Below are 18,215 nucleotides of genomic sequence, written 5' to 3' on the forward strand. Positions count from 1 at the left end.
TCATCTCAGTTTCTTGTCCAAAAACGTGTTTGCTGCCTATGGGAAGATTTTAGGCAGTGGCTAAGAGCAACACTGCATTTTCATCAAACACTTGGGCAGAGGGAGAGATCCAAGGAGGTGAAAACCATCACGTCCAGTGTCCAGGTTGTGTGGAAGCAGCCAAAGGTGGGAGGATAAGGATTTTTTTAAAAAAAAATCTGGATGAATCCAGTGAAATCCATTCAAAGAAGAAGGAGAAAGGAGGAAGAGGAAGGAGGAAAGACTAGGAAGGAGACATGGCTTTGGCTGTGTTGGAATGTGATGGGAGAGGATCCAGCTACTAACAAAGCCCCTCTGGAAGAAGCTTCCCACTAAAAGCCAGCAGCTGCCACACCGGGAGCTCTCAGGGACGGCCACGAGGGTTGTCCCTGGTGATGATCCCTGAGCTGCTCTCCTCAATTTTGAGGCTAAATACATGCTATAGGGCTCACCTCATCGTGGTGACATTGATTCTTTCCCTGTGCTGTAGACAAGAGGGGAAGCACTGGCTTGATCATCTTTTCTTTACCTCTTGCAATATCTTGGACTTGAATGTTTGCATCTCAAAACCAACGTTACTGGTCTCAGGGTTTGCCTGGGGCCACCTCTAAGAAAGGAAGGGTGCAGGAGCGGAGGGGAGGTATTGACTGAGACCCAGCACCGTGGTGAAAACTTGGGCTGTGCAGGGCAGAATCAAATGGAGGATGAAGAAAAGTTCCTGAAAAATATATACAAAAAAAAAAAAAAAATCTGATCTTGTGTTAGACACTCCCTCCCCCCATAAGCTACTTCCATTTCATTTTGTGTAATAGTTCAGTGCTGCCCTTTCTACTGACTGTACCATTAATTTATGATATTTAATGTTTTCCTCGGGAAATGGAATCGTCTCACTGCATGAAAATCTCAGTTCAATTTTGTTCCTTAGTGAAAGTTTCTGGCTTTCAAAGTTGTAGGGGAAAGCTTATGTACGTGAGCTGAATGAACAGCCAGGTTCAAAAAATAGGAGACAAGTGGAAAGAAGAGTCACAAATGTGTTATTTGAGAGCAGATGCTAATGATTTCTCATCCAATCTTTTGATTTTTTTTTTTTTTGGTTGTGACCTATGATTTTTAGAAATGGTGATAATGCTAATGGTGTGATGGGTGATTGTCTTGGTAAGGCTCCTGGGGAAAAGCATCACTCAACTCAATGTAGTTTTGGAAACTGCAAGCATAGTTAAAAATTTCCCCATTTTGTGCAGCCTTCATTATTCTGGTGGAGCCGACCAGGCACTTTCATTGCTACCTGAGGCTTTTGTCATCCATTTCACACAGTGTATGTGGCTCTGTTCTGGCCTCCCAGCCTAAAAGATGAGACTCTTTAATCTCTTTATTGAGGAAAATGTGCTTCTGCCCATTAATGGAAATGAGACTGAAAGATTTGTGCAAACAGAACAAATATAAGAAAATATGTACATTATAGAAAAAAGCTATATATTTGAGATATTATATAGCTATCTATGAAGGTCTATATTTTTAAAGTCATGTTAAAATAGAAGGTCTAATTTTTTATAAGCTGCAAAGAACTGTTCAAAGTCCCTTTACGCTGACTCGCCCCAGGAGCTCACATGGCTGGCTCCAATTTTTATGGGACGCAGGTGCGATGCAGCTGAGGTACCATCTTCAACCCAGTGTCTGAACTTTGACAATGCACCTACCTTGCTGAAAAGCAGCTCCAAGGAGTGAAACATTTTGAAGCTGTTCCTGCTGGGAGGGGTGATGGGCAGTGTGCAGGTGAGGAAGCACCTGGGGATGAGCTGCGGTTGCAGCAACAATTGCCTCCTGCTCTGCCCATGTCAGGTCTCTAGCCCAGACACAAAAGTGCATGACCACCCTAGTTCCCCAGGCCCCACATCTCATGAATGTATGGAATATGTTACGTTAGGCTGGCACCAGTATTAGCAACACTTTGTTAATCTTCAGGTTGCCAAGACTTCAGGGTGTCTGGGGTCCGCTTGTCAGAAAGATGGGAATAGCTGATTTACTGTGAGTCACGGAACAGCTCTGAGCTGCTCAGATGGCAGTCTCCCAAAACAGGCATCTGAAGTAACTTTGCTTTCCTGCACCACATAAAATGCCAGGCAGTTTTCTTCAAGTCAAGCCATGTATCGCTTCCCTCCTGTTTGAGAGCACGGGCTGCGGCCCCCTCTCAGGCTTTCCTGCCAAGTGCATGAGCCAACCTTGCCCAGTCAAGGGAAGGAATTGACTTTTCCACTTCTTGGCTATCATCCCTCTGAATGATCTAGTGGGTGACTCCAGACACAGTTAATTTCATTTACTTTTTTCTCATCAGCTCTTGAAAGTTCCATTTGGGTCTGCTAATTTATTCCATAACTGTATGAAAACACAGCTTTTATAGCTGGGCTTTCCCAGAAGCTCTATACCAGGGATCCAGCACGCTGACTGTGTGTCATTGGCAGCTGGTCAGGGTCCATGGCAGGGGGCTTGGAACTAGATGATCTTTGAGGTCCCTTCCAACCCAAACCATTCTATGATTCGATGATTCTATGTATGCATTGCGTGCTTCATATTGTATACAGCGGTGCCTACAGCAAGATTGCAAAGCGCTCGGGTGCTCTTGGCTCCAGATTGATGCTTTAAATGACGGCCTATGAACAGATAGCTGGATTGCAGAGATCAGAGGGGAGTGAGAAATGAACGGAAGAGGTGGAAAATGGGAAGCAGAGAGGGAAGGGAGCCTGAAAAATCAAGGAGAGAGGTTGCAGGATTGCTGCAATGGAAGGGAGCGCAGCCAAGGCTCTCTGTAGGCAGCTGGCAGCGCACCGCAGCTTGGCACAGGGCATGGTGATGCCCCAGGTCCTGCTTGCTTCTGGCAGGGAGAAGGGGTTGGTTGGGGAGGTGATGCAAAATGCTCTTAGCAAGATCAGGACGCAGGGTTGTCTGCGCTGCTGCGTTGCAGGGCCTGTGCCCAGGACCTGGTGGTAGCTCTGCAATGAAAAGAAAGGCTTGTGGAGGCTGAGCTTCCTCCACACCCAGCATGGAGCAGGGAAAGGCAAAGAGTTTGCACCACTGGGAGACCTTCAGGAAATCAATCTGGGGAGCTGCCAGGTGTTGCAAGTGCTTTAGAAAACAGATTGCTAAAAAAATTGCTAATGTAGAACTGGAGAAAGAAGGCTTTTTCCTCAATAGAGAAAAGAGGAAATTCAAGAAATGCCAGACGCTGTAATGGACACGTGCTTTCATAAAGCGGAAGGATCACCTGTGGCTTGGTACTGCTCTTCTCTAAGCCAGTACTGCACATATGGACAAGTATTTATGGGTTAACAGGGTGTGCTGTTTTCACTTTCCCAAGGTTTGAGCCTATTAACTGGTGCGCATGAGCGTTGAGGTACAAGCAAGAACCACTGGTACCAGAACTGTAACAACTGTGAACAGAATAAAGGCAGCATTATCACCGAGGTAGCCAGCATTGTTGGATTAAAGAGCACGGCTGGTTCCCGAGTGAGTAATACTGTGTCTCCAGCCCACAGGGCTGTGTGTATCTGCACCCTGGTGCCCCAGATCAGCCACGTCAGGCGATGCCGCAGCTCCCTTCCAGCCCACGTTCCTGGGGGTTTGCCATGGAAACTGGGTGATTACAGCTGCACTGCGTGGGTTGGGGATGGAGTTGGGGTGAACAATGGACCCAGGAATGGGGCTGGAGCCAAAAGTGAGGTGGAGAGCTGGGCTGGTGCGTGGTGAAGGGCCGAACATGGGCTTTCAGGGCCCATATAGACAAATCATATAAAGGTCCCAGTATTAATAATCAATCATTCTGTAATTAGCATTAAATATGATCATTTCCAGGACCGGCCCCGTGGAAACCTAGCAGTATATCAAAGAAACGTGAGAAGAAGTGAGCTAAAGTTTCCGTACATAGCAGGCCCTACACTTTCCATAGGCTTATGGAAAAGAGTGAGAGCTGGACTGAAAAGGTCAGTCATGCTCTGCAACAGCCGTTGATGGAGGAGCTGATGCTGGCGTAGCCATAGGTTTAGCAATTAACGGTGTAACCCCCATGAAAAGTTAATTCCTGCATAGACTCGACCCTGACTCACAGGCTTACGGGGGAGAAAAATCTAGAAGCAAGAGTGGTGAAACACCAGAGATGGTGAAAGGAGGGAGAGAAGACTGAACAAAGTAGGGAGGGGAAGAGGAGCTTGGGGAATGAAGGAAAGGACGCAGGCAGGACACCGAGACATCTCGCTCCATCACGGAGGACAAGGAAAGCCAAAGTGCAGCAGGAAGTGAGAAAAGAGGGTTCAGCAATGACATGTGGAAGCACGTTTCTCTGAGGAAAACCAAACAGGAGATCTCTCACTGAAAAGTGTAGCTTATCTGGCTTTTTTTTCTCCATCTAAATCCCTTGGAAGATGACAGCCCTGTGCTCCCCCAGTTTGGATGTGCAGCTGCTCACAGCAGGTTGCGAGGGGCTCTCAATTTCTTGAGTACTGCAGGAAAACTATGTTTTAGAGAGGCTGGGGAGGTCATCCTCTGCGGTGGGTGCCACCATGAGAGCACCGAGACGTCAGGACTGGTGAAGCGAGCCCTGGAAACCCTGTCCCATGGCTGTGAATAGGCGACTGGGATTGACAGGGATGCTTTGGAAAACGGACAGATTTTGGGAGACTCTTGTAAAAGGATGTCGTTACCTGGAGACACATCTGACAGGGGCAGCTCCTTGGATGGAGCACATGGGCTGACAATCTGCCCACCTTGTACTTGATGGCTCACTGCCTTGGTCCCTTCTGCGTAGTTGCAGCTGCGGGCAGGGGGACGGAGGGGACAGGGACAGGGAAAGTGTCATGTCACCCCACACCAGGCCTGCATGGAGAGTGGCTTGGGCAGCCCTTTTCGTCTCTAGAGCCTTTCACTCACCCATTAAGCAGGGTTTGCAGCAGGGGGGGATCTCAACCCACGTAAAGACAGCATGGATGTTTTGTGTCTGGACAGCAGTGAGTCCAAGCGCAAACCACGTGTGATCTGAATATCCTCCAGTTACGCCATGGAAACTCTAATAAAGCTGCTTCTGAACCGCATATGTGGAGCAGGAGCCAGGACCGGGAGACAGAGGCACTTTTTTTTACACCTCGGAAGTGCTCACTGGGGCAGGTGACATCTGACCAGACACCACCAGATCATCGGGCCAAAGGCTCAAGCCCTGCAGCTCTCTGAAAGGCATGTCTGCTTTTAAGGGTTCTGTGCACAAAGTGGTGTTTGTTGACCTCAGCAAACAACTTAGCAGAGAAGGCAAAGCAGAGCTGTGCAACACTTGATGTGCTGCCTGCGGTCTGGGGGATAACAGCCTAGAGCTGCCCTTAGCTGGTCAAAGTATTCCTTTAAGGCAAATGATGGAGAAACACCATCCAGCGCTGTATTGCTAGGATTTGGACCAGCTGATGAACTGTTGAAGGACTTGATAAGCTAGGATAGTTCTTGCGAGTAGTTTTTGCCCCACATTGCACAATTTTTAATGAAATAAGGAGATTTGGGAGAGTTAAACCAGCTAAAGTAAGGCAGCGATCTCACGGAGCTGCACACCCCCTTTGATGAATACCATCTTTTGTCACATTTCAGGTGTGAGCCTGAGCTGTGCCTTAGGCCGCATCAGGCTATTACCATCATTTCTGAAAGCTCAGCTTTTGTAGATTCACTTCTATGTGAAAAGTTCTTGAAAAGTGCAGCAGTCAGCAATTTTACGGCAAAGCCATTTTTCCCACAAGTATAATGTAATTAAGGGAGGGGGAATGTGTGCTGGAGTTTAAGAAATACAATTTAAATACACAGGGACAATAGCTATGACAAGGAGGATGGAGAGAGAGAACAGGATCATCACCTGGATTTTGGAGCCTGTCATTTTGCTCGCTGGTGAAGCTGGTCACTTTTTAAAATAGAAATCAAAAGAGGGATGCTCATCAGTGTGAGATTCAGATCATTAGAGATCTCAATGTGCGATCAAATCCTGTAATGCACCAGTGACCTCATCCGAACCCGTTTGGAGTCATCACAGGGGAGATCTCAGCCTCCTCCTCTACAAGACCAAATGCCTCATGTGCATCTCCCTGTGCGAGTGTTCTTACTGCCTCTTTCTGAATGGCTGCATTTTTGTTGTCATGGCCATCTCCCTCAGGCACCTGCTGCTTGTCAAGGTCAATCGAGTCACTCAGGAGTGAACCGTGGTAAAAAGGGGTTAAGGCAATGCTTAGCAGAGCAGGGTATGAAATGATGGGTCACAGAGGTCTCAACTGACGTACAGAAGCAACGGGGTTGATGTGAAAGGGCTGTTGCAGTGGGAGAGGCTGCTTCCACCTCAGAGCAGCCATGCAAATAGCCATGGGGTAGCCTACAGGGATCAGCCTCTAGTACGGCTTACAGGATAACCTATGGGATAGAGCACAAAATAGCCTAGAAGATAGCCTAGGAGATAGCTTCCAGGATGGTTGATGGGATAGACCGTAACACAGCCTAGGAGATAGCCCATGGGATAGCCCCACAGTGGCAAGGGCTCTCTCCTGGAAGACTTCAAGTTCCTGCTCCAAGCTGGCAGAGGGAAGGATGTGAAGCAAAGGCTTGTACCTCCCAAAAGAGTCACCTTGCTGCTGGCTCGGAGGGCATTAGGAGTACTGCTGGCTTCACTCTGAAAGGCCAGCCTGGCTCTGGCTCCCGGACTGGCTCCGGGACCCGCTCAGCCCTGCCAGCTTTTATAAATCCCTTTCGTGTCCTGCCTGCGCATTGCAGGGGCCGGCAAGGCTGCACGTCACGCTGTAGCCCGCAGGGTCACGTTGGCCTCCTCTGTGGGTCAGTTGTGCCACGCTCGGGTTGCGGCGAGGGCCTGGGGGTGGGCAGGGCAGGCAGCACCCACCCCCTCTGCCCCCTCTTCCGCCAGCCCAGCTCTCCCAGACTCCAGTGCAGAAGACACTGGGAAATGTTTTCGCAGCTCCTCCATCAGAAGCCTCAGACAACACCAAGAACTAACGCTCGCAGGACGAGCCGTTTGCAGCCGCCGTGTGCGCTTGCAGCCCATCAGGCAGCCCCTCCACTGCGAGGGCGGAGGAGCCACTGCCTCCAAAGCTCTCTCCCCTCTGTGACCGAGTGTCACCCACCGCCACCGCTCCAGCTCCCTACAGGCGCAGGCACTGCAGAACAGCACAGACACTCAGCAGATGGCATTTGGCATCCGCTCAGAGCATCAGCCGTCGGATGCTTTGCTCCCTCCCGGTTTTTGGCTGCACCTTCCCGTGGGAGATGCCTTTGCCAGGATACTTCACGTTCCCTTAAATAACAAATTCCTTCGCTCTGGGGGTGGCACGGAGGGCGTTGGGCGAGAGCACGGGCTTTACGCTTCCTTTGTGCTTCTGCAGCTTAGAGATTCAAAAAAAAAAAAGCTGCTGCTTTTTCTTTCCATCCTTGTAATGATAAATAACAGGAGAGATGTGGAAATTAAGCTGCTGAGTTTGGGCTGAGACAGTCCGAGCCCAGGCTGCCATGCGTGTCTGAAAGGACAATCCCAGAGCAGGGTGCAGCCGGGAGCCTGTCACACCACTGGCAGGATGTGGGCAGCTCACCAGAGGGTTGGCACTAATTAATAATTACGGTCTTATTTCAGCATAAAAACAAATGCCATCTCTCACCACCCCAATGAAGGAGGCTTTTACGTCCACCTGGGGGATAAGTGCCACTTGGTCTTGTGTGTTACAGGAGCTGGTCAGCCCCAGGGTCAGAGCTGTGATGGGGATGCCCAGCAGCTCTCAGCCCTGAAGCAGAGAGGGGTTGTTGCTATGGGAATGGAGAGGGCACTTGCAGACAGCATCTGGAGCCTATGTCTTTCCCTGTCCGAGGCAGCTGGATTTGGAGGAAAGCAAAACTAAAAGGAGGTGGCAGAGAGAGACAGAGGCACAGCAAAATGCATGCATGTTAGAGGAGGGACCTTCCCAGAATGAGAGTACAGTGGGATACAGAAGAGCGGGGACACCAAACTGTCAGGCAGCGGTGGCTCGGCTTGGTAGGATAAACCTTGTTTTCTACTCTGTCTGGCACTGGAAAAAAGTCCAGCAAAAGCCCAACTGCAGCGAGATGGGATCTGCCTCCTCAACTTACCGGCCCAAGTGTATTTATTTGGATATTGACGGAAGAATTCAAAAGGTACTTTTGCTGTTTTTCACCAAGTAGCGTCTCCGGACGCGGCGGCGGCTGCCGGCTCTGTTTGCTGCGCGACCTATTTCTGTAACGCGAGTGAGACGCGTGTTTGCGTTCAGCACCGTTGCGGGCTCCGAATCAATTTTTAAGGGGAAGCAGGGGGGGGGATCTTGAGTGCCTTCTGCTTTGTACACAGATGTTTATTTAAAGGGGAAGGGGAGGCCAGCAGAAGCGGAGGGCTGGGCGCTGCCAGCTCTCGCTGCTGCTGTGGGGATCCTCGGTGTAGCAGCCACGCAGGCTTCCTCTCCCGGAGTAGCGTCGCAACGTGTTTACAGTAAAGTTTTGCCTGCGGAGAGGTTTTCACCCAAGCAGTGGGAGCCGGGAAGCGCAGCGCGCTGGGTTATTTGGAGATTGCCTGCTGGGGGGGGGCTTAGTGATGGGCGTTTTCCTACTGCCAAGCTGAATTGCAGACAGGTGCCTGGCTGCTGGGCGATGGAGTGTGCGGCTGCATTGCCGGGGGGGGGGCTGCGGGGTCCCCACCACCATCGCCAAGTTGTTCGTAAACAGCGATAAACGTTAATTAAAACTTTCGCTTCCATTAGCCTGCCTTGTTTGCTTAACCACGGTCCGCAGCACAGGGAAACCGCGGGGGAAACATATTCTGGCTAGAAGGGAGAGCTCGCATGCTGTCGAGCTGACAGCCCACTGCTTTTAAACAGAAACAATGCCGCTGCCTGTTTGTAAGTCGTCTAAAAAGACTTCTTTTTGTCAGCAATTCTTTGGCCAATATCCAAGTGCCTGTTTTGTGATAGAGTGAAAAAGGTCACAAGGCTCAAGAGCAAGTAAACTCTGACTTGCAAAATCCAAATCTCTCTCTCGTCTTCCTGCTCTAAAGTTTCCTTTCACCCAGCCTCACCTTTCATTTCTCCTTTAAAAAGAAATAGCAAAGATACCCTTTCCCTTCCCTTCCTTCCCCTTCGCTGTAAGAGTGACCGCAGAAACAAGGCAAAGGGAGAGCTGATACTCACAGTCCCGTCCCACCATACACGCCTCCGTTGCCGACAGTCCCTCTGCCACTGCCCTGGAGACTCACCGCAACTGCCAGAGTCCTGTCCTCAGGAATAAGACCTCAGAGAATCCAAATCTGCACCAGGTTTCCCAGAGCAGGCTGCTCCTTTTCATCTACCTCAGAGGCTTAGACGTGACAATGGTCCCCCTGCCACCATGAGCTCCTCCATGCTGACTCTGCTGAGCTGAAGGTGCCACTTCTCTCTTGCCGGGGCTTAATGAGTTGGTTGCCTGATGACCCCCAGAACCAAGGCTTGTGTGGAGCTCCCTGGCACCTTTGCGGGTCAATACAAAAACATTTCAGTATTTTGAAAAGATGGTGAGCATTCTCATAGATGTTGATAAAGCACAACATCTGTCATCTACTCTGGTTTAAAAAAAAAAATAGCATTTTGCAGATCTGGTCCCTGGAGAGTGCTTTTGACACTAATAACGCAAGAGAGGCACAATCACATGAACAAACAAATGCAAACTCAGGCAGAATTAAGGTTTTTTTGCTCGATAAACGTTATCTGTTTCTTTTGTCAGATATGAAATTCCATCTGTGCAATGCTTGGATGGATTCCTGCAGTAAAAGTGCCACATAAATGAGGTTCACCCAGGGGTAAGCAGGGCATATCTCAGATTCTCATGCTTCCTCAGTAACAACATCATTAGAAAGAGAAAAAAAACAACAACCCTTAATCTTCCAAGGAATGCAGTATTAGAGGCTTGCAAAGGGAACCTATTAAATCAATGCTAAGCTACTTGTCAGCCCAGTAATGAGGTATGAGCTTCATTATAACAGCACTTGTTGAGTTTGAAAGGGCTCAGCTCTAGCTTGTGACTGGCTTGCTGGACATTAGAGAGTCATGCAATAGAACTGGACATCCTACAATAGTGCTAATTGTGCTGACAATTATTCACAGGCAATTTTGTAATTCCACGACCTCATCCTGAATTTCTACTGATGCAGCCACAGGGCGTGCTACTGACTTTGGGACATGTTTCACCTTGGCACTGGAGTAAATAAAGGGACAAAGCAGACTCAGAGAGCTGCATGCCACCTCCCCAGGAACCAAAGCGTTGCAGATGAGCACTTGAAAGTGCCCTGCAACAGGAGCGTTGAATCAAGCTAAGTAGGTTTGTGTGTCAGCAGGTCCCAAGAGGCACAGCGGTGAGGGCAAAGGGACTCGGCGATGGTGTGAGGAGAGTTTTCTGGCTTTGAAACCCTTCTCAGTAGTCGTTAAAATTAAGGAGGCACTGTCAAGCAGAGGTTGAACGCCTTGACCATGCCCAAGGCCAGCAGGTCCTAGAGGAAGGGTTGAGGTCCATACCTGCAAGACCAGCACCACAAGCACCCAGGAGCCCAGTAGCCTCCTGCAGGAGGGCAGTGGAAGGCTGGGAGCAGAGGGAAGCCCAGCCCAGTGCTGCTGTGCATCACACTGGGGAAGCCAAGCCCTCACCTTAATAACTCCCTTGGCTCCTGCCCTTTCCCCTCGGCCCCATCCCACCTTCACCCGCAAAGGTTTGTCGTTTGTCCTAGTTTGATAAACTGACCTTTCAGAGGCACGGGCAGTCACAAAATGATCTCCACCAAAGTTGACGGCAGGGATGGACTCTCCTCCAGTAGGCAGAGTTGACTGAGCAACTCTCCATGCCGGGGCATGAGATGACCCACCCCGGCCCAGCAGACACCAACTGTGGAACCCCCACAGGCACTTGAGCTCAAGATCCTCAAAGGGCTGTCTTTTGTGACCACCAGAGAAAGGCTTCAGTAGCTGTGTCCTGGCCAATAAGCAGGGGCAGAGATGATCCATGGGCTGGAACACCTCTCCTCTGAAGACAGGCTGAGAGAATTGAGATTGTTCAGCCTGGAGAAGAGCAGGCTCCAGGGAGACCTTCTAGTAGCCTTCCAGTACCTAAAGGGAGCCTACAGAAAAGCTGGAGAGGGACTTTTTACAAGGGTATGTAGTGAAAGGACAAGGGGCAATGGCTTTAAACTGAAAGAGGGCAGATTTCAATTAGATCTAAGGAAGGAATTTTTTACATGGAGGGTGGTGAGGCAGTGGAACAGGTTGCCCAGAGAAGTTGTGGATGCCCCATCCCTGGAAGTGTTCAGGACCAGGTTGGATGAGGCTTTGAGCAACCTGATCTAGTGGAAGGTGTCCCTGCCTGTGGCAGAGGGGGTTGGAACGAGATGATTTTTAAGGTCCCTTTCAACCCAAACGGTTCTATGATTCTGTGATTCTATCATGGGGTCACCCGTGGGGAAGTCACCTGCCAAGCTGGTGGAGGTAGAGCCAAACATGAAGAAGGAGGTGGAGGGGACAGCCGTGCTAGGGCTGCTGGAGAGGGAAGATTAAAGGCTTTTTGCAGCATCACAGCTGTATGCCAAACCAGAGCTCTGTGCAAACCAGCTTCGAAGAGGACACTTGTCCTCGGAGCTGATTGAAAAATGAAGTTACAGCGTAATGCACTTCCTATCCAGTGCCTACGCAAAGGGGATGCACGCCTGGGAGAAACAAGCACTGCTCAGTTTATTTATTTCAAAGGATCCTCTCGCCCAGAGACACCCAGCAGTTCACTACCCGCTTGCCTGGACACACACCTCCCTCTGCGCTTCACACGCGTGCCCATCTTAGCACACCCGTGAAACAAGTCCATGTCCCACCCCTGCCACAGCCTGGTCTGCGGCCAGGCAAAGGAGAAGATGGGGTGGGGGGAAGCTGTGGCCATGTTTCATACAGGATAAGGTGATCTTGCGGTGCCACCGAGGATGGGAATTTCTCGTTTTGCCTGGAGTGCCGTGAGATGGGGTCAAGCACCCAAAACCCCAGCCCACCAGTGGAGCAGTGAGGTTTGCTATGCCAAACTTAAGCTGGATCTGCAGTCCTATTTTCCTTCATAACGTTATTAACCCTTTGGCTGCATTTTTAAGAAAAATTCCTATTGAGTCTGTTTCGAATTAAAAATCCACCAGCAAGAAAATGTTCCCCAGTTCATGCCCAATTTTTTTCCATGAAGGAAACTACTGGGGAGCATTTTCTTTTGACCTATGAGATTTAAATGGTAGCAGAGCTGAACCAGCCATTGGGCTTATTCCCAGGTGGGTGGCTTCATGGCTCTTATTTTTAAATGTCACAGGGTAGTGGCTTCGCTCACAGAGTTGTAAGGAAAAATGTTCTATTTGAGAGGATTACTGTTTCCAGTGTCTTAATCAACATCATATTTGTAACAAGGATGGAAAGTCAGAAGGGTACAGAGCCTGAACTAACTGGAAAAAAGAAAAGGACTGCCGACTTTGTCAAGGATTCAAGGACATCACTCAGGGTGGTATTTTCTTCCTCTTCAGAAAGCAAGGAAAGAATTTTGGAGTCATTTTGCTGGTTTACTGAGTCATTCTGGATGCCACACAGAGAAATTACCTTCTTTTTTTCCCTCAAAGAAATCTATAGAGTTCAACCTTTTCGAGTGTCTACTGACCTGTGGAGCAGGACACTGATCCATCCACAGCCATTGTTCCTCTTGGTCTAAGGTCCATGACGAACAGAACAAAGCTAAGACCATGTTTTGGTGCTGTGGTTCTTGCATTGAAGCGTCAGCACATAGGAATCGTATTCGTCATGTGAGCTTTTCTTTTTAATTAGGACAACAGCAACTGCGGTATAAATGCCTAGACTCTAGCAAACCCAACAGATTTTGCAAAGCTCGCCGTGCTATTTTAACACGCCAAACTGGATTCAGATTAAAAACAAAACACAGCAGAAAAATTATGGCATGATGATCAGTTCAAGGCAATTAAATGTTTTTGCATCCCTGTGACTCCATCGGCACAGCAGGGCAAGCGGCCCCTGTCTATCTGGACCATGGATTTAGGGAAATACCTTTTCAGCTGCTGACCATCGGAGGAGTGTGCAGAGGTGGGGTACAGGGACACCTCCGGGACCGCTCTGCCTGGCCAGTGTTCACAGGTTCCTCCCACGCATGAACAAGCCAATGCCAAAACCCACTTTAGGACAGTGAGGCATAAGTATGTTTTGGTGGGATCAAGGCCATTTTCTTAGTACTGGCAGATCTCTATGGGTGAGGGAGTGTGCAAGGTAACACAGCCTGAGTCTGGCCAGTGGTCTCTCTTGACTCTCTGATTTTAGCTGGCCCCAGTGAATACACGGCAGCTGCTAGATGTTCTTGTTGTAAAACAGAAAGAAATGAACAGCAGGTTCCTAAAACCCCATCACACTACAGCACATAAACATTTTAAAGACAAAAAATAACTTAAAACCAGGGTTGTAAAAAAGTGAGAGAAAATGTCATACTTGAGACCCGTCTCTCTCCTACTCCCCCTTCTTTTTCCTTCCCAGAGAGGGCTCCTCAGAGCATTTAGGGTGCCAAACCATAATCCTAGCACAGCTCTATAATTCCAGCATAGCTCCATAATTCTTCTGTACCCTTCACCCAGAAAGGCTTGTTTACTGCTGTTTATCTTTCTGAAGTCATATGCAGTTTATTATAGTCATTACAGTTTATGCTCATGTTAGCTAAGACAAAGTGTAGGTCTAACACTCTCCTGCTAGCTTTACCTATAGATTCAGACAAGTCAACTGTAGCAATTTATGCTGCTTACATACAAACTGTTTTGGCTTAATACAAACAGGATAAAACCATTTTGTTTCTATCACCTTTCTAGTGAACTTACTTCTACAGCTGTAGATGGATCTTTTACTGACCTCTCATCACACCTGCTTTTCCATATTCTGTTAACTAACATCACCCTTCTGACAGCCTTATATTATCAAGCATGTTGTAAGACATGTCAGACATCAGTTGTGTGAGTAGTTTTGAAACAAGCGGCCTAGCTTCACTCTCAGTTAGTGAGGACATTTGGTGCTGAAGCATCCTTATTATCCAGTTTATGAAACATTTCAAGCCTAATGTATTAATGTGCTACTGGGTTAATTGCACCTAGTACTCCATTGGCAGCAACTGTTTGCCCTTGTTACGTTAAGAAAAGCCAGAGTAGAGACATTTCTGTTATTTGTCAAAGGTTGAAATTTATGTCTGCTACAGAAAATGAGAAACTTTAGCCACTCACAACCAGCCTTGCTGGTTCCTGGTTATGTTCTGCCATTAATCATTAGTACTGAAAGACTGAAGAGTAGCAGTATGTCCCTTAGTATAGTTAGCAGGTTGCACAAGGCTCTCTTTAATGTAACCTGGCTTCCTCTATGAGCCCCAGCAACTCTAATATGTAATGAGATCCTTCCTTGCTCATAGTGACAGAGCCAACCCCTGCCATGCTGTCCCTCTCAATGGACATCCAAGATGGCCCTGGGGATCACAAGTATCAGTGTATCGTAGACGTTTTCTCTTTCCTAAAAAGAGAAAAATCTCTTTTCCTATAGCTCTCTGTTCAGGGATGTTATAAGGATGGGAATTGTGACTTACCATATAGCCATGTGCCTCAGGATCCTGATACATCAGCTCTGTCTGGCAGCTCCTGTTTCTCATTCTAGGATAATGTATATAATTAGGAAACTAGCGGGATTCACCCCACTTAACCGTTAACCGTAGCCATCTAAAAGTTAATGACAACTGCTCCAAGATAGTCATGCAGGTTCTCCCGTAGTCTCTGGGGAGGCGGGTGGTACCTCCAGAGGATGATTCATCCCATCTTAAACTGGGTTTTGGAGATATGTGGGCTGATTTATCATTTGGAAGTTGTCCTCTTTGTTTACTGGCAAGAGAGGGAGCCTAGCAGAGCAACATGCATGAGACGTCAAACTTGTAGATGTTTGAAGTTACATCAGACGGATCCCACCTGTACATTTCACTTAGGTGTCGTGTTGAAATGAATGCTGTCAAGCCGCATCGCTGCCTAAAGGTAAGCATGAATCAGCAGGATGCAGAGCTCCAGCTGTTGGAAGTAAAACATCTACCACGCTCCTCATCCTCTAACAGAAGCGGTGTTTGAATAGCTCGGGGGAGGCTTCATTTTCACTCGGACTCTCAGCTGAGGGCTCTCATGCTTTCTTCCCCACACACACACACTTATTCTCTGTTCCTCTCTTAGAGAAGCTCCTACTGCATCAAACAGATGGCAAATCTGGCATACTATGTTTAATAGTGCCTAACATTTGAAGCTCAGATAAATGGAGTGGTTTTCCGAATATCAACTATTAATCAGTATGAGAAATTAAAAAATAGGTATTTTGGATATAGCTGGGCTCATGCTATGCCTGTATCTGAATTCAAAGAATGAGAAACCTGGGAGATCTTTAACTGTGGGGTTTTGGGTAAGGCTTCTGTTGGATATTGGGAGCTATGACTGATAAGGTCATTTATCACCGTTTTTTGAGGAAGAGCTATTTGCTTTAACCTTTAGAAATATTAATACCTTCCAGTGATTTCTACAGAGTGATATCTAAAAGTTCTGGATCCTGCTTCATTTTGATATGGACAACAAAGACAGATAGGGAAAATCGCAATGAAAAATTTCACATCAGCCTTCTGCCTTAGCAATTCAGAAATCCTCCGTGAAAGCTCCTGGTGCAGAAGCAGCAACAATTTTCACAGTCTCTGCAAGACACATATCTGAGTTTTACCAGACTGTTTTCTGACACACTCTCCTCCAGCCTCATTAGAGAAAGATTATCATTTTAGATTGTTTCAACTCCGCACTTTCAGCCTTGACTCTGAACATTGCTCACTGAGCTGAATGAAAGGCATCATGAAGTGCTACGAGTCTTAAACACAGGAGGTTGAGACCAGCAAAAGGAAGTAGGACTGGAAACTGAGAATAGACTGGCTTTAAAAATATGTCTGCATTATTTATTTAGGAATTTTACTAGGGTAAAAAAACCAAACATGAGTTAAATTCTTGGAAGAAAACCCAATTACCAATAACAGATCAGAACAGGATAACATTCTGGACAGGGCTTACAGTTTACAGAGAGGATTAGCTGTTCTGAGGATCAAATATAGAACAGAAATTGGATTTGTAGGCTGTGTTTTTACCCATCCTATCTGAAAGCAAAACATAACGTGATTAATTGTAAGCTGGTAGGTTGCAGAGTATATGCACTGCAGTCCCTTAGTAATATCTTCATCACAATCACAATATTGAACTGCTCCTCTGAGTGGGAAAGCCATCCAGAGTAGCAGAGCTCTTAATCCCTGCTCTTTCTGAGAGGGCTTTTAAAATCCTTGCCCTCTACCAGAGGTGGATATTATGGATTCAGAAACAATGGCACCTTATTTCAGAGGAAGATGTTTCAAAAAATGCAGGACTGTCTCCAGGAAAGAAACCAGTCCCATAGAAGTGAGCTCTGGGCCAGGAATCAGGCATCCCCATTGAGTCACGCTGTCCTACTTCACAGCCACTGCATGCTTCATCAGAATATTATTTCCACTCCAAAAAGCCTCAGTTATTATTCATTCTGCTTTTTCCCCCTTTGCTTTACATTAGTTTCCAAGGCAGGCAGACAGCGTTCCCCACTTAAATCAAATGACTACTTCTTGGTCTTGATGGAGAATTATTGAAATGATCAAGCCGAGCATTCAGATAACTCTAGTTTTCCTGTCATTTTTTTTTCTACACATGGTAGAAGTTTTACTAACAGTAACAAGGACAGAAATATGAAATAAATGTTAACTCTCAAATGGGGCAAATGAATTGTTTGCAGATGCTGCATAGCTTTTGAGGAATACGTTCTTTTTCCTCCTGGCACGAATCTAAGGGAGGTGCAATTAACAGGGTTTGTATGTGGCTGATTTTCTTTGTGGTATTTAGTCATCAGTCCGCAGGCTGATGCAGAGGCCTCGATTTCCCTTTCCCATGCAGTGCATCACCTCCGTGACTCTGCTTACATGATTTGGGCTCTGCCTTTGCTTTCAGAAATGACACTGGAAAATGAGTGTCTGGTGTTGTCTGGTCTTGCAGGAGACTCTCATACCACCAGGTAATATTGGAGTTTCTGTGTCCACTCTTTCCTATAGAAGGTGCATCAGGAGCTGCATCCCTGGCTTTTTTTGGCTGACCTGTGTGACTATGGACTTTATTGAAGCCCTTAATGGGGAAACCTGTCTGTGCCCTATAGATGCATGATCGTAGCCCACTACCACAGCTGTAGAAACTGCTGTGGTCTCCTGACTTTGGCCTCTGTTACACTCCATAGCAAGGTCTCAGTCCTGTCCTAAGCAGTGATTTCTTCCATCACTGGGCATTAATGCAGAGAGTGAGGTGCTGTGAGACACGTGGCTTGCCACTCAGGGATAGGAACACAGACCTATGCAAGATGATGACTGCGGGTCAAAGACAGCTGAGACAGGTTTGAAGGGAGATGAAGTCCCTCCCTGCTGACTGATAGTCTGGATCAGATCTACAAACAGAGCCAGGAAAGTATCATCATGGAGACCTGGGTCTCAGAGCAATGGCTTCAGGACATCTGCCCAAGTAAAGACACCTTCACAGGACTGGATAAGATGTTCATTTCTCCACCCTATGCCAACAGGGCTTCTATCCTCAAAGCTGCAGGTCAGCCATCTTCCCTGGTCATGGGAGAAACCATGTGTTCCATCTGGCTGAAGTATGGCTGCAAGCCAAATGTCACTGTATTGCCTTCATGTCGCTAATGTCCTTGCAATGATAATGGACTTTAGACAAATAGGATTCCTATATTACGCTGGAGCCATCAACAGTGCGCAGTACTCCAAAATACATTCCAATTGTAGTCCATCAGCACAACTGGCACGGACATTATTGGGAACATAAACCTGCAGGCAATAACAGGAACAATTGCTTATTGCTGGGAAATGTCTGAGGCTGACCACTTTGTTTTAGAACAGAAGGAAGCTGGTCAGAAAAGCTCAGCAGGTTGCAATAGAAGAAAACTTTAGTAGCATACGCTATTTGATTTAAAAAAAACAACCAGCTGAGGACAACCATCCTGAGATGAGTATCAAAGTGTGGTGAG

General features: G+C 47.5%; 1 protein-coding gene across 4 annotated transcripts in view; it reads left to right on the forward strand.

Moving 5' to 3' along the window:
- Positions 1-8,130: 8,130 nt before the first annotated feature.
- Positions 8,131-18,215, forward strand: part of PDE9A (phosphodiesterase 9A) — a 50,972-nt gene continuing 40,887 nt past the window's right edge. For all 4 annotated transcript variants that reach the window (XM_009987206.2, XM_009987214.2, XM_086608333.1 and 1 more), the window contains exon 1: positions 8,131-8,199. In XM_009987206.2, coding sequence (XP_009985508.2) covers positions 8,131-8,199 — 69 coding nt within the window. The remainder of the gene's footprint in view (positions 8,200-18,215) is intronic.

This window comes from Tauraco erythrolophus, chromosome 1 (assembly GCF_009769465.1).
Source record: "Tauraco erythrolophus isolate bTauEry1 chromosome 1, bTauEry1.pri, whole genome shotgun sequence".
In the NCBI taxonomy this organism is placed as follows: Eukaryota; Metazoa; Chordata; class Aves; order Musophagiformes; family Musophagidae; genus Tauraco; species Tauraco erythrolophus.